General features: G+C 47.6%; 1 protein-coding gene across 2 annotated transcripts in view; it reads right to left on the bottom strand.

Moving 5' to 3' along the window:
* CAMKK1 (calcium/calmodulin dependent protein kinase kinase 1) overlaps window positions 1-12,754 on the bottom strand; it is an 84,528-nt gene that overhangs the window by 30,701 nt on the left and 41,073 nt on the right. For both annotated transcript variants that reach the window (XM_083714592.1, XM_083714591.1), the window contains exons 3-9: window positions 12,413-12,460; window positions 8,110-8,163; window positions 4,719-4,770; window positions 4,320-4,453; window positions 3,370-3,406; window positions 2,525-2,546; window positions 714-802 (exon numbers count right to left, since the gene is read on the bottom strand). In XM_083714592.1, the coding sequence (XP_083570718.1) occupies window positions 714-802; window positions 2,525-2,546; window positions 3,370-3,406; window positions 4,320-4,453; window positions 4,719-4,770; window positions 8,110-8,163; window positions 12,413-12,460 (436 nt within the window). The remainder of the gene's footprint in view (window positions 1-713; window positions 803-2,524; window positions 2,547-3,369; window positions 3,407-4,319; window positions 4,454-4,718; window positions 4,771-8,109; window positions 8,164-12,412; window positions 12,461-12,754) is intronic.

The following is a 12,754-nucleotide window of genomic DNA, read 5'->3' as shown; positions in this document are numbered from 1 at the left end:
TAACGGACACCTGTCAAAGTTCAAAGGAGGTCACTGTACAGTGGTACCTCGGGTTAAGTACTTAATTCGTTCCGGAGGTCCGTTCTTAACCTGAAACTGTTCTTAACCTGAAGACCACTTTAGCTAATGGGGCCTCCTGCTGCCGCCGTGCTGCCAGAGCACGATTTCTGTTCTCATCCTGAAGCAAAGTTCTTAACCCGAGGTACTATTTCTGGGTTAGTGGAGTCTGTAACCTGAAGCGTCTGTAACCTGAGGTACCACTGTACATGCCAATCTGCATTTACAGCACCCAACTCTGAATATGCACCTTCAATGCCATTCAGCTGATGGGCAACCAGGAGTGCACCTTCAAAGAGATTTATCTGAGAGGTGGTTTAATAGTCACCTTCAAATACCTTCAAGGTATTTAGGTGGGTCTGGGAACATTTCTTGTCTGAAACCCCAGAGAACCACTGCCGGTCAGTGTAGGCAACACTGAGTTGATGGATCAAAGGTCTGAGTCGGCAGGTGCCTATGTTCCAGGGGCCTTCAGATACGGAAGGTGGATGTAACATAGCTGGAGACCACCAGACCTATGCTGTGCCAACCTCTCACATATTTCCAGAAGGGCCCAGAACAATCTAGAAAGCAGGTCCTAGGCCAGCTCCAAATATCCTTGATTTTGGGTGCCCGGCCGCCCGAATGCCATGGAAATGTGTCGTTTTGATACTCACAGTATTCAATGCCCAAGACGATGTCCCTTAAGTAGAGTCGGGCCTGTTCCTCGGTGAAGGGGGTGTCACACGGCACTTCCATGACAGGCCTAAAAATGGGGTAAAAAAAGGAGAACCAAGAAAGGCCTTTTCATATCATCACATAAGACCAATCTGGGAAGGACAGTTCAGTGTGCAGCTGCAATCAAACCCGGCTCCCTCTATTCTCCATGCAAATCCTATTACATTTATACACTGCTCGACTTTTAGAAAAACCCTCTCTAAGTGTTATAAAATACTGATAAAATCCACATACTTAAAATACCTATCCAGTCTCAGTTGTATTATTACTACTGCTACTGCTACCATTAATTAAATTTATTAGTCACTTTTTTGCAACTCAAAGCATGTTACAATTTCTTAAGCAAAAAGCAAACACCTAAGTACATTAAAACCAGCATTTGTTTTTATTTTATTCTTTAAACCTACGCTACCTAATGGAGTGTCTCCATCCCCATCGTTCAGCCCGGATCCAGCTCCGAGGGCCTTCTGGCGGTTCCCTCCCTGCGAGAAGTGAGGTTACAGGGAACCAGGCAGAGGGCCTTCTCGGTGGTGGCGCCTGAGCTGTAGAATGCCCTCCCATCAGATGTCAAGGAAATAAACCCATTACCTAACTTTTAGAAGACATCTGAAGGCAACCCTGTTTAGGGAAGTTTTTAATGTTTGATGTTTTATTGTGTTTTGAATATTCTGTTGGAAGCCACCCAGACAGCCAGATGGGCATGGTAAAATTAAATTATTATTATTATTATTATCCCACCCATGCGAAAAGGCCATAGATGGTTAGAAACCAAAGGCCCGATGAAGGAGGAATGTTTTTTGTCTGGTGCCTGAAGCTATGTAATGATGGCACTAGGTGAGCCTCCCTGGGGAGAGCAGTCCACAAGTGGGGAGCCACCACTAAAAAGACCCCTTCTTGTGTCGCCCACCCCCCAGGCATCTCATGAAAGGGGCACACAAAGAAGAGCCACCGTTTATGATCACAGAGTCCAGGTTGGTTCATATGGGGAGAGGTGGTCCTTATAGCAGCACTTTGAATTGAGAAACTAACTAGATCTGAATCTGGAAACTAACTGGTAGCCAGTGCAGTTGGGCCAGGATTGGTGTTACATCCTCAGAGTGTCTTGCCGCTAAAATTTTCATACTCAAGAGTAGACCTACCGGATGGTATTCAGCTAAGTTTGACTCAGAGCATACTGACTGAAATTAATCAAGAAGTAAGGCCTCTTAATTTCAATAGGTGTACTCCCGAGTAAAGCTTAGTTGAATACCACCCAATTTAGATGTATTTATTTAATTTATTTAATAAAATGTATATACTTCGATTGTAGAAAAAGCCTTAAAGGAGATATGATTCATACAGGCCCATTCATTTCAATAGGCCGACTCGGAGAATGACTAATGGATGCAACCCATTAAATAATTGAAAAAATAAATAAACCCTTGTCTGCTAACGTGCCAACACTTGTTCTTCACACTTTACATTTTCAAGGAAGGAATTCAGGTGACGATTAACATTTTTATGAGGAACGGGAGATCTATGCCTGACTCAGCCACTGCTATTACTTTGTTGACCGCTTAAGCACTTGAAATAAGTCTTGGCTAACCTGAAAGCCCTCCCAAGAAGCTTTGGACTACAACTCCCATCAGACCCAGCCAGCACTTCTGTATGATGATGGTGCCGATGGGAGTTGTAGTCCAAAACATCTGGAAGGCACCAGGTTGGTTGAAGCCTGAGGAAACAGGCTATTTATTTCAAGCTATTTACTTACCCCTTCCGCAGGAGGTCAAACACTGGAAGAGACGGAAAAGGGAAGAAAAATAAATAAAGGACGAGCTTGATTAACCACCTGCCTTTTAACTTGTGAGGCTGCAAGGCTATGCACACGCTTATGTTGAACGAAGTCCTATAAGCATGCAAGGGATTGTGCTGTGACTGAATTTTAGCCACCCGTACTCTATATAGGTGCATGCTCAGTGGGCACGGAACACCGGCCGGCTGTTGTGGGCATGGGGGACTGGAATGGAGTATCCTGGAAATGGACGTGGGTAGCTGAGTCGGACCCTGAACTGGAGAGCTCTATGAAATAATATTCTGTGCAGGTTCCACTTCTATAAACTGCTCCAAGGGAATCACAGAACGGGCGTGACCTCAAGGATCATCCAGTCCAACCCTCTACAAATGCAGGAATCACAGCTAAATAATTCCTGACAGGTGGACCTTCAGCTTGCTCTTGGGCTGGGGACACGGCAACCTCTCAAGAAGTTAAGCCCCACTCTTCAAGAAACCAATAAAACCCACCAGCAGAATGAAATTTAAGCACAAAGCATGCTGATGATCTGTTGTGGGAGGGATCAGAAAATGTGAGGAGAGGAAGGGAATGGAGCAACCTGAAGGGAGTCGTGGCTGGCTGGCTGGCTGGCTGAAACACTAAACAGGGGTAACTGCACGCTGCGGCATTTTGTTGCAGGTCCCACTTGCAGCTGCTCTGCTTGAAACCCATTTGCCCCACCTGATCACACAGGTCGTCTGCATTCCCCCCCCCCCCCACAACGGTTTGCTCGCAAATAACCGGTGCCAATCAACTAGGTTTTTCTAAAAGATGGAAATGCCTACCCATGTACAGGTTGTCTTCTGCGGGGTCATCTAGTACCTGGAAGGAAAGAAATTTGTTCAAACCTTTGGGCCTCCACAGATCACAGGCCGAGGGAAGGAGCTTACGAATGACAGAAAGATGAGGATATCATTCTACAGCACAAAACACGGATTGGTTTTATGCTGTCCTGGATCCCCTCACAAGAAGCCTGGGAACTGTAATCCGAATGCAGGTGCTGAGATTGTTGGTAAAAGAGGGCTGGGTGATGGTGCTACAGGAGAGTAGGAAGGGGCAAGTTTCTGCCCTGTGGGTGTTGCCATCTCAAACCTGACACAAGGGACAATGGAGGCAAACATTTAGGGGTGTATCCACCGTTGGTTTTACTCACGAGCGGACCCACTGAAATTAATGGACATGACCAAGTAAGCGCCATTAATTTCAGTGGGTTTACTCCCAGTAGAATTTAGATGGATATAGACCTTAGAGTGCAAGAACTTAAAGAGGCCACATTCACACCATAGATATAAAGCACTACGATGCCATTTAAAACAGACATGGCTTCCCCCAAAGAATTCTGGGATCTGTCATTTGTGAAGGGCGCGGGTGGCGCTGTGCGTTAAACCACAGAGCCTAGGACTTGCCGATCAGAAGGTCGGTGGTTCGAATCCCCGGGACGGGGTGAGCTCCTGTTGCTCTGTCCCAGCTCCTGCCAACCTAGCAGTTCGAAAGCACGTCAAACTGCCAGTAGATAAATAGGTACCACTCTGGCAGGAAGGTAAACGGTGTTTCCGTGAGCTGCTCTGGTTCACCAGAAGCGGCTTAGTCATGCTGGCCACATGACCCGGAAGCTGTACGCTGGCTCCCTCGGCCAATAAAGCGAGATGAGCGCCGCAACCCCAGAGTCGGTCATGACTGGACCTAACAGTCAGGGGTCCCTTTACCTTCAGACACACAACAGAAACAAACAAACCTCAATCAGCTTGACAACGTTGATATGGTCCAGTTTCTTTAAGATGGCTATTTCCTGATAGATCCGCTCAAGTGGGGCCATGGGCTTTGCCTGTCCCCCGGCAGCAGCTTTCGACCCTCGAGGTGGAGGCCGACCTTTACCCAAAGGAACAAGACACACCAGTTCACACTTTAGTTAGGAGTAGTTTTCCTTGTCTCATTACATGCTCATAAAGTTGTTGTCCTCACAAACTAAGTATCGTCCCATATTGGCCCAGTTTTGCACCTTCCTTGGGAGTTTTTGTCTGGCTGGACTGTATCCTTGAACTCCCAGAATGCCCCTTGTTTGCCTAGACGGAAGTGTGTGCCTGCCCTACCTTCAGATAAGCTCCCTAAGCCATAAAAAGGCATAGATACTTACGTGGAAATCCATACTGTTTCAACAGCTTCTTTTTGGAGAGGACTTTCATGGCCTGTAGTGAAACAGAAGGGGTGGGGAGGAGACATGTATTATAAAAAGTCAAGTAAGTAGTAATTTGGAGCAGTAAGTAGGACCCATTCTATTTCTTAGTTTGTTTTAAACTGTTTTTCAATACTGTGTTTTAATTGTGGTCAGCTTCCTGGGGACTAGGTAAAGGTAAAGGTAAAGGTACCCCTGCCCGTACGGGCCAGTCTTGCCAGACTCTGGGGTTGGTGCGCCCATCTCACTCAAGAGGCCGGGGGCCAGCGCTGTCCGGAGACACTTCCGGGTCACGTGGCCAGCGTGACATCGCTGCTCTGGCCAGTCCTATAGTCCTGGGGACTATAGGAGGGTAAACAACAAAAGAGGAAGGAGCGACAAATCTGCCAGTTGTGGTCTCTCGATTTCTCCTCTCCCTCCACTCAGTTTACATTTGAAAAACAATGAAGCTATAGAATCACAGAACTGTAGAGCTGGAAGAGACCACGAGGGTCATCTACTCCAACCCGCTGCAATGCAGGAGCTTTTTTGCCCAAGGTGGAGCTTGAACCCACAACCCTGAGATTAAAAGTCTCGTGCTCTTACCAACTGAGCTATCCATATGAACATTTGAACACACATTCATGCATGCTCCTCTTAACATACTTCTTTTGCAAGCAATCTTGCAATTCCAATTTATTTACTTGCCGTATTTTTCGCTCTATAGAACACACCCGACAATAGGATGCACCTTGTTTTAGAGGGGGAGAACAAGAAAAAAAATTCTCCCCCTCTCTGCTCAGCGTCCCTTCAGCGAAGCGGCAGGAGAAACGGAGCCCCTTCCATTTCTCCTCCCGCTTGGCTGAAGGGGCGCTGCGCAGCTCTCCCTCTCTGCTGAAGCCAGGAGAGTCTTGCTATCCCGGCTTCAGCAAAAGGAACCCAAAGCCTCTGGAGCACAGCAGGGCTTCCCGCTGTGTTCCGCAGGCTTCAGGCAGCTATCCCTGAAGCCTGGAGAGCGAGAGGGGTCGGTGTGCACTGACCCCTTTCGCTCTCCAGGCTTCAGCTAAAGCAACGCAAAGCCTCTGGAGCACGAAGGGAGTGCTCCCTCTGAGCTCCGGAGGCTTCGCGTTGCTATCGCTGAAGCCAAGGAGCCTGCATTCGCTCCATAGGACACACACACATTTCCCCTCAATTTCTGGAGGGGGAAAAGTGTGTCCTATAGAGCGAAAAATACGGTACTTCATTCAGACCCCACTTTTCCTCCTGGGAGCTCAAAGGTGGTGTATGTGGTCCTCCTCCTCCCCATCCTATCCTCACAACAAACCTGTGAAGTGGGTTAGGCCAAGAAAGTCTGTGAACAGTCCCCCAAGGTCACCCAAAGCAGAGATTTGAACCCTGGTCTTTTCCAGGTCCTAGTAGCCTGACGCTGTCACCACGGTAATCTCAGCCTTAAAATCTGGACATATGCTTTAAAGGTAAGATCAAAAGACAGAAGGCACCAGAGCAACGCTCCCTCTTCTCTGCTGTAACCACCTTGAAGGGGCGGAAAGGACAGGGATAGGTGACGGTGAAAAAATTCAGCATATTGCTTGTATGTGTGTTTGTGTGAGTGAGTGAGACAGAAAGAAAGAATCTGAATTGTTTCCAATTGTCAGAATTTTTTAAGGGTCCCAGGTAATTGGTGGTGCATTGCACTTGCGTGAAATATTTCCATTGCCCACTTGACAGCTCTCGTCAAAGCCCTATCGGTGTTAACGTTGTTCTGCAAAGCGGAGATACATGGAACATGCAATCTCTTTTGGTATGAAAAGCCGCCTGTCAATCAAGTAGCGTGCTGGGGAGCTAACCGGCCATTAGCTCATTATGCAATTTGGAGCAGCTTCTCCTATGGGTCCCCCCTCCCTCCCAGGTGCCATTTTCTTTTGCTTTCTTCCTCAGTGGCCTCAGGCAATCTGGATGGTTCTGTGAATGAGGAGGTTTACTTGGTGAGCCGGCAAACAGAAACACCTTCCAAGATGTTTGAATGAGGAGTGGTGCTGCCCGCGATCTGTGCAGGGTCCTTCCTTTTTTCGACTTAGGCCACATTCATGTCATCCCGAGTGATACCCACTCTAAACAGTCATGGGTTTCCCCAAAGAATTCTGGGAGCTGGAGTTGGTTAAGGGTGCCGAGTTGTTAAAGGTAAAGGGACCCCTGACTGTTAGGTCCAGTCGTGGCTGACTCTGGGGTTGCGGTGCTCATCTCGCTATATTGGCCGAGGGAGCCGGCGTACAGCTTCCAGGTCATGTGGCCAGCATGACTAAGCCGCTTCTGGTGAACCAGAGCAGCTCACGGAAACACCGTTTACCTTCCCGCTGGAGTGGTACCTATTTATCTACTTGCCCTCTGACGTGCTTTCAAACTGCTAGGTTGGCAGGAGCAGGAACCGAGCAACGGGAGCTCACCCCGTCACGGGGATTTGAACCACCGACCTTCTGATCGGCAAGTCCTAGGCTCTGTGGTTTAACCCACAGCGCCACCCGCGTCCCACTACCTAGTTGTTAGGATGCCCTTATTCCCCTCCCAGAACCACAATTCCCAGAGTTCCCTGGAAGAGAGATTGGTTGTTGCACTACTCTGGGAATAAAGAACATAAGAAGAGCCTGCTGGATCAGGCCCAGGGCCCAACTAATCCAGCCTCCTGCTCTGACAGTGGTGAGCCTGTGGGAAACCAGCAAGCAGGATTTGAGGACAAGAGAAACTCTCCCTTTTTGTGGCTTTCAGCAATTGGTATTCAGAAGAATTGCTGCCTCCAACTGCAACTCAGGGGATGAGGGGGCAGAAATAGGGATCTCCTTACAAACCCTCAGCACCCTTAACAGACTCCAGCTCCCAGAATTATTGGGGAGAATTCCTGCAATCTGAGCTGGCCTCCTCCGTCTCTAGGATGAAGCCCACCCATGAGACTGTGTTCCTGGACAAAGTGGGTTCTTTTGTGGTGGAACGGAGAGTCCATTCTCAAGGCAAGTGAACTCAACCAAACACAGACAGGCAAGAGCCTGTGGCGGTGCAGTAGTTAGAGTGTTGGACTAAGACCTGGGAGAGACCTGAGTTCAAATCCCTCACCCAAAAATGAAGCTCACTGATTGTGGGTCAGTCACTGCCTCTTGGCCTAACCTACTTCACAGGGTTGTTGTGGGGAGGGGGGAGAGTAAATGAGAAGGCGGAGAGTCATGTAGGCCAACTTGAGCTCCTTGGAGGAAAAAGTGAGGTATAAATGCAACAAACAAACAAGGGATGGGTGAAAATAGGCTCCCCTGAGAGGTCAAATTTGATTGGAGGGAGTATCCAGCCTCTTGCATAGGGAACGGCAGGCAGCAGGGGAGGAACTTACATAATATTGGTCGTCACTTTCGTTGTAGGCCAGCTTCACGACGCCATAGGAGCCCTAAGAAATAAATGCACGGACAATTTCAGTTCAGACTAGAGAATGGCTCGTTGAAACGTATGTTCGACGTTAGCAAATTTTTTTGGAAAGAAATACTAGGATGTATGAAAATTATTGTGAAAGAAGAGTTGAAAATTCCAGAACACCCTCTTATACTTAATATATGGGGCTTGACAAAATGGTCAACGTAAATGGATTCTCTGAGCCTGGACATCTGCAAAAAGATTAATACACTGGAAGGACAAAAATGTGGCTTCCTTTGATCAATGGGAGGACGACATGAGAACTCCTGCAACCTCTTGCAGATTTGTATGTACCTTTCGTGTATTAATACACAGTTCTTTACACCTTTTTGCCTAACGTATCTATTTTCTGTAAGCTGTTTCCCCAAAATGCAATTTTCTCATGATGCTTTGCATGCTTTTCGTTGGGCGAGCTGCATCCCCAAAATTAAGAGAAGAGTGGGGTTTCGAAGTGCAGAGGGTCCACGTGTAAGTTCTGGAAGTATGAACAAAGGCTTGGAGGATGCAGTTTGGATTCAAACCAGTGGGTTGTCAGCACCCGGGGCAAGGCAAGTAATTTGCACCCCCTAATCCATGGATTTGCGCCCCCTAACCCATCGATTTGCGCCCCCTAACCCTAACCCCCAGATGTTGCGGCCGGTGTGGCCGCCCCCCCCCGCACTCCCCACACTACGCCACTGATTCAAACGCTTCCTGCAGTGCTTTAAATCCAAGCTGCTTTCTCAGCAGTGGGGGGAAAACAAAACAAGAAAAATGCCGCCTTGAAAAAATGGAGCATATTTTCGTTCTAAATGCACTAAAAATGCTGCTTCTTTGGAAATGAAAGAAAAGAAAAGATCCCTTTCTAAATGCTCTGAATACAAACCTCCTTCTCTGCAGGGGGAAATATGTTTCCTTCTGAGTACTTCAAAAGGGCTTCCACTAAACATTAATCAGCTGGTTGGCGGCTACAGAGAGTCGCTTTGAAGGTGCAACTCCCAGTGCTGAACGGCGCCGAAAACGCATCTTCAAAGGTGGCTGCTGTAACTGCTGATTGGCAGTTGTCAGTTACTTCCCTTGGACTTTGACAGGTTTCAGTCACTTGACATCATTGTGACATCAGGTTGCTGACAGGTGTGCGGTCTTGCCCGGGGTTGGGGAGTAAGGATGTGGCCCGCTGGCCGGATGCTGTTCCCCAACCCAAGTCTGCCTTACGCTGAGTCAAGACCGCTGGTCCTCCTAGCTCAGCACTGCATACACTGACCGGCAGCAGCTCTCCAGGGTTTCAGGCTCAGGTGTCTCTCTCAGCCCTACCTGGAGATGCTGCAGAACAAACCTGGGACCTTCTGCATGCGAAGCAGGTGTCCTGCCACTGAGCCATGCCCCTTTCCCTGCTTCTGTCCTGCCATCTGACCACTTCCTGTTGGAAACAGGATGTTGGACCAAGTGGTCATTTGCTCTGATCCGGCAGGGCTCCTGCGATGCCCCATCTACAAATGCCCATTAGATTTTAGTTTCTTGTTTTTTAAAAAAAGCAACTTCTCTCTTGATATGCCAAAAAATGTAAATTGTTGTTGTTTAGTCGTTTAGTCGTGTCCGACTCTTCGTGACCCCATGGACCAGAGCACACCAGACACTCCTGTTTTCCACTGCCTCCCAGAGTTTGGTCAAACTCATGCTGGTAGCTTCGAGAGCACTGTCCAGCCATCTCGTCCTCTGTCGTCCCCTTCTCCTTGTGCCCTCCATCTTTCCCAACATCAGGGTCTTTTCCAGGGAGTCTTCTCTTCACATGAGGTGGCCAAAGTATTGGAGCCTCAGCTTCAGGACCTGTCCTTCCAGTGAGCACCCAGGGCTGATTTCCTTAAGAATGGAGAGGTTTGATCTTCTTGCAGTCCATGGGACTCTCAAGAGTCTCCTCCAGCACCATAATTCAAAAGCATCAATTCTTCGGTGATCAGCCTTCTTTATGGCCCAGCTCTCACTTCCATACATCACTACTGGGAAAACCATAGCTTTAACTATACGGACCTTTGTCGGCAAGGTGATGTCTCTGCTTTTTAAGATGCTCTCTAAGTTTGTCATTGCTTTTCTCCCAAGAAGCAGGCAGGCGTCTTTTAATTTCGTGACTGCTGTCACCACCTGCAGTGATCATGGAGCCCAAGAAAGTAAAATCTCTCACTGTCTCCATTTCTTCACCTCCTGGCAAATAGAACAGGGTGTCGGACCAAGTGGTCCTTTGCTCTGATCCGGCAGGACTCCTGCGATGACCCGTCTACAAATTCCCAGAAGATTTTAGTTTCTTTTTTCCCCTCTCTTGATATGCCAAAAAAATGTAAATAAAGGTGCTTAAATGGAAGGAGCTAAACTGAGTTCAAAGGCAGATGATCTACCTACGCAAACCTTTTCATCGGTTGAAAGAGAGGATGGGAAGCTCTTTGATCAGGCAGAGAACTTCTGTCAGTGGAATGGGGAGATGGGTTATTTTTTTATGTAGCCAATTCCCTCTTCTCCACCCCGGGCCACCTCCCACAGACTTCCAAAATTCAATCGTCAGGCCAGCGTGGTCCAACATGGGGGGCCTGAGGGCTACATGCCTTTTTCCAGCAACATTTTATGACTTCCCACCCCCTGACTTCCCAAGGTCAGGTAAGGAGGTGCTAAGGAGGTCCTAGAGTCCTCCACGCTCCTTGCCAAAGCCTAGCTAGCACTTTCCCATCCTTGGGAAGGAGGTGGGAGGGCTCTAGGACCCTGCCAGGGCCTTGCGCCTCCTTCCAAAAGCCCAGCACCAGTTTTGGGAAGGCAGCATGAGGGCTGGCTGTTCTCATGTTCTTGCAAAACATGCTTATCTGTTGGGCTGCCTCCCAGGGACACTTATGTGTTGGAGCGCAGACTTTAGGCTCTTTTCCATGAAGGGCAGAGGAAGGGGACATCTCTGATTCTCGTCACGCGGAGCCCAGGTGCTGCAGTGCTGGGAACTCTGCCATGTGCAAATTTCGATATACACAGTCATTATCTCTGTAGCAGGAGGCTGGCACAGGATTCTCGAAGGCAGGCAGGAGAACACCAGCCGTTCCTCCGCTTACCTGCTGCCTGTACCGGGAAGAGGCTTGGATCGGTGCAGTCAACAACAGCACCTTCCCCTTATTCCTGCAACCTCACCTGTTCGGCACATTGAGCCCCATCAGTTTTGTTAAGAGTGAGCCGGCATTATGGCAGGGCTCCAAGACATCAGCAGCGGCTCAAAAACTCACAATCAAATGACACGTTGGCTTCTGGTTCCGCTCTGCCTTAATGGAGGCAGCCCTCACGACATCAGGAGATCATTGGCATCATTGGCGAAGGAAAAACAAGGATGATTGAGGGTAATTATCCTTGCAAATTCCCCCCAGAGGGGGGGGGGCAGGCTTCACTTCATTAGCAGTTTGTCTCAAACCTACCTGGCTCTTGCTCTGGCATGGAATGCGGGGGGCAAGGAGGCACTGAGTGCAAAAGCACCTTCACCTGCCGAAAACCCTCCAACACTGCCATTAAGAAGCAGAGGTTCTCCTGTTAATTAGAGCTTAATTGGACTAAATTACAGGTGCGTGCTAGAAGAGATGAGATCGCTAAATGCGGAAAAAACCAACTGCAAGGACATTACGGTTTGAACTTGAGATAAGATTTCATTTGGTGCAAAAGACGGTGGGGACGGGAGCCTACGGCTTCTTTATTTAAAGTTTTCTTCTCTACATTTATGATTCAGCAACTCTCCTCTGAATGCTAGTTCAAATTATATTTGTACAAGCGATGATGGGAGAAACTGGATTATAAATACGGAATATAACATCAAATGGAACTGTGTGTATAAAAAGGGGGGGAAGGAGGGTTGCTCTATTTTGCAAAAGGTTTACGATGGAAACCATCCTTTATTAGTTACGTATGAACTGAATAACACTAAGAGGACTTGGAAGTATAATTGCTCATATATCTTCAGTTGGAAGGAAGGATGAAAGGAGTCGCCATCAGGATTTTGCATTCTACCTACAGTTCCAAGATAGCACGGAAGGAACTTGGAGCATAAAATAGTATAAAACGGTCATTAGAAGCAGCAATTAAAAACAGATATTTAAAAGCAGGCATAATAAAATTACCAAAATATACATAACCATCAACAAGTTTTTTTAATAAACATATACAGAATAAAATTGCATAGAACCCCAAAAATGTGCTTCTGATGAAGTAGTTGAGGAAGAGTTGTGGTTACATACCTTGCCTATTTCGCTTTTCAACTTATATTGGTTCAGCTGCACACAATCCTGCAGGGGTAGAAATAGAGATGCAGTTAGGGTAGCTAGTTCAAAAGGATTGCATTTGGAGGCTGATATGGGCAAATTGGTCAGTTTCTAATTTTTCCTGTTAGCTCTCCTCACATCCACATCAGCTGACTTTTTTTTTTTAAAGTAATCACGAAAACCCATCAGCATTTTTGTGAGAATTTCTCCTAATGCAAACATTCACAGATGCACTTTTGCCCAATATCCCTGATTCCACAGAGCGTATTTCCGCTGAAAGTTACGTTTCCCATAATACAATGCACTTCTGTATGTCCT

The sequence above is a fragment of the Podarcis gaigeae genome (genome assembly GCF_964106915.1).
Source record: "Podarcis gaigeae genome assembly, chromosome: 15".
In the NCBI taxonomy this organism is placed as follows: Eukaryota; Metazoa; Chordata; class Lepidosauria; order Squamata; family Lacertidae; genus Podarcis; species Podarcis gaigeae.
The sequence above is the reverse complement of the archived record's forward strand: the minus strand, read 5'-3'. Positions and strand labels throughout refer to the sequence as shown.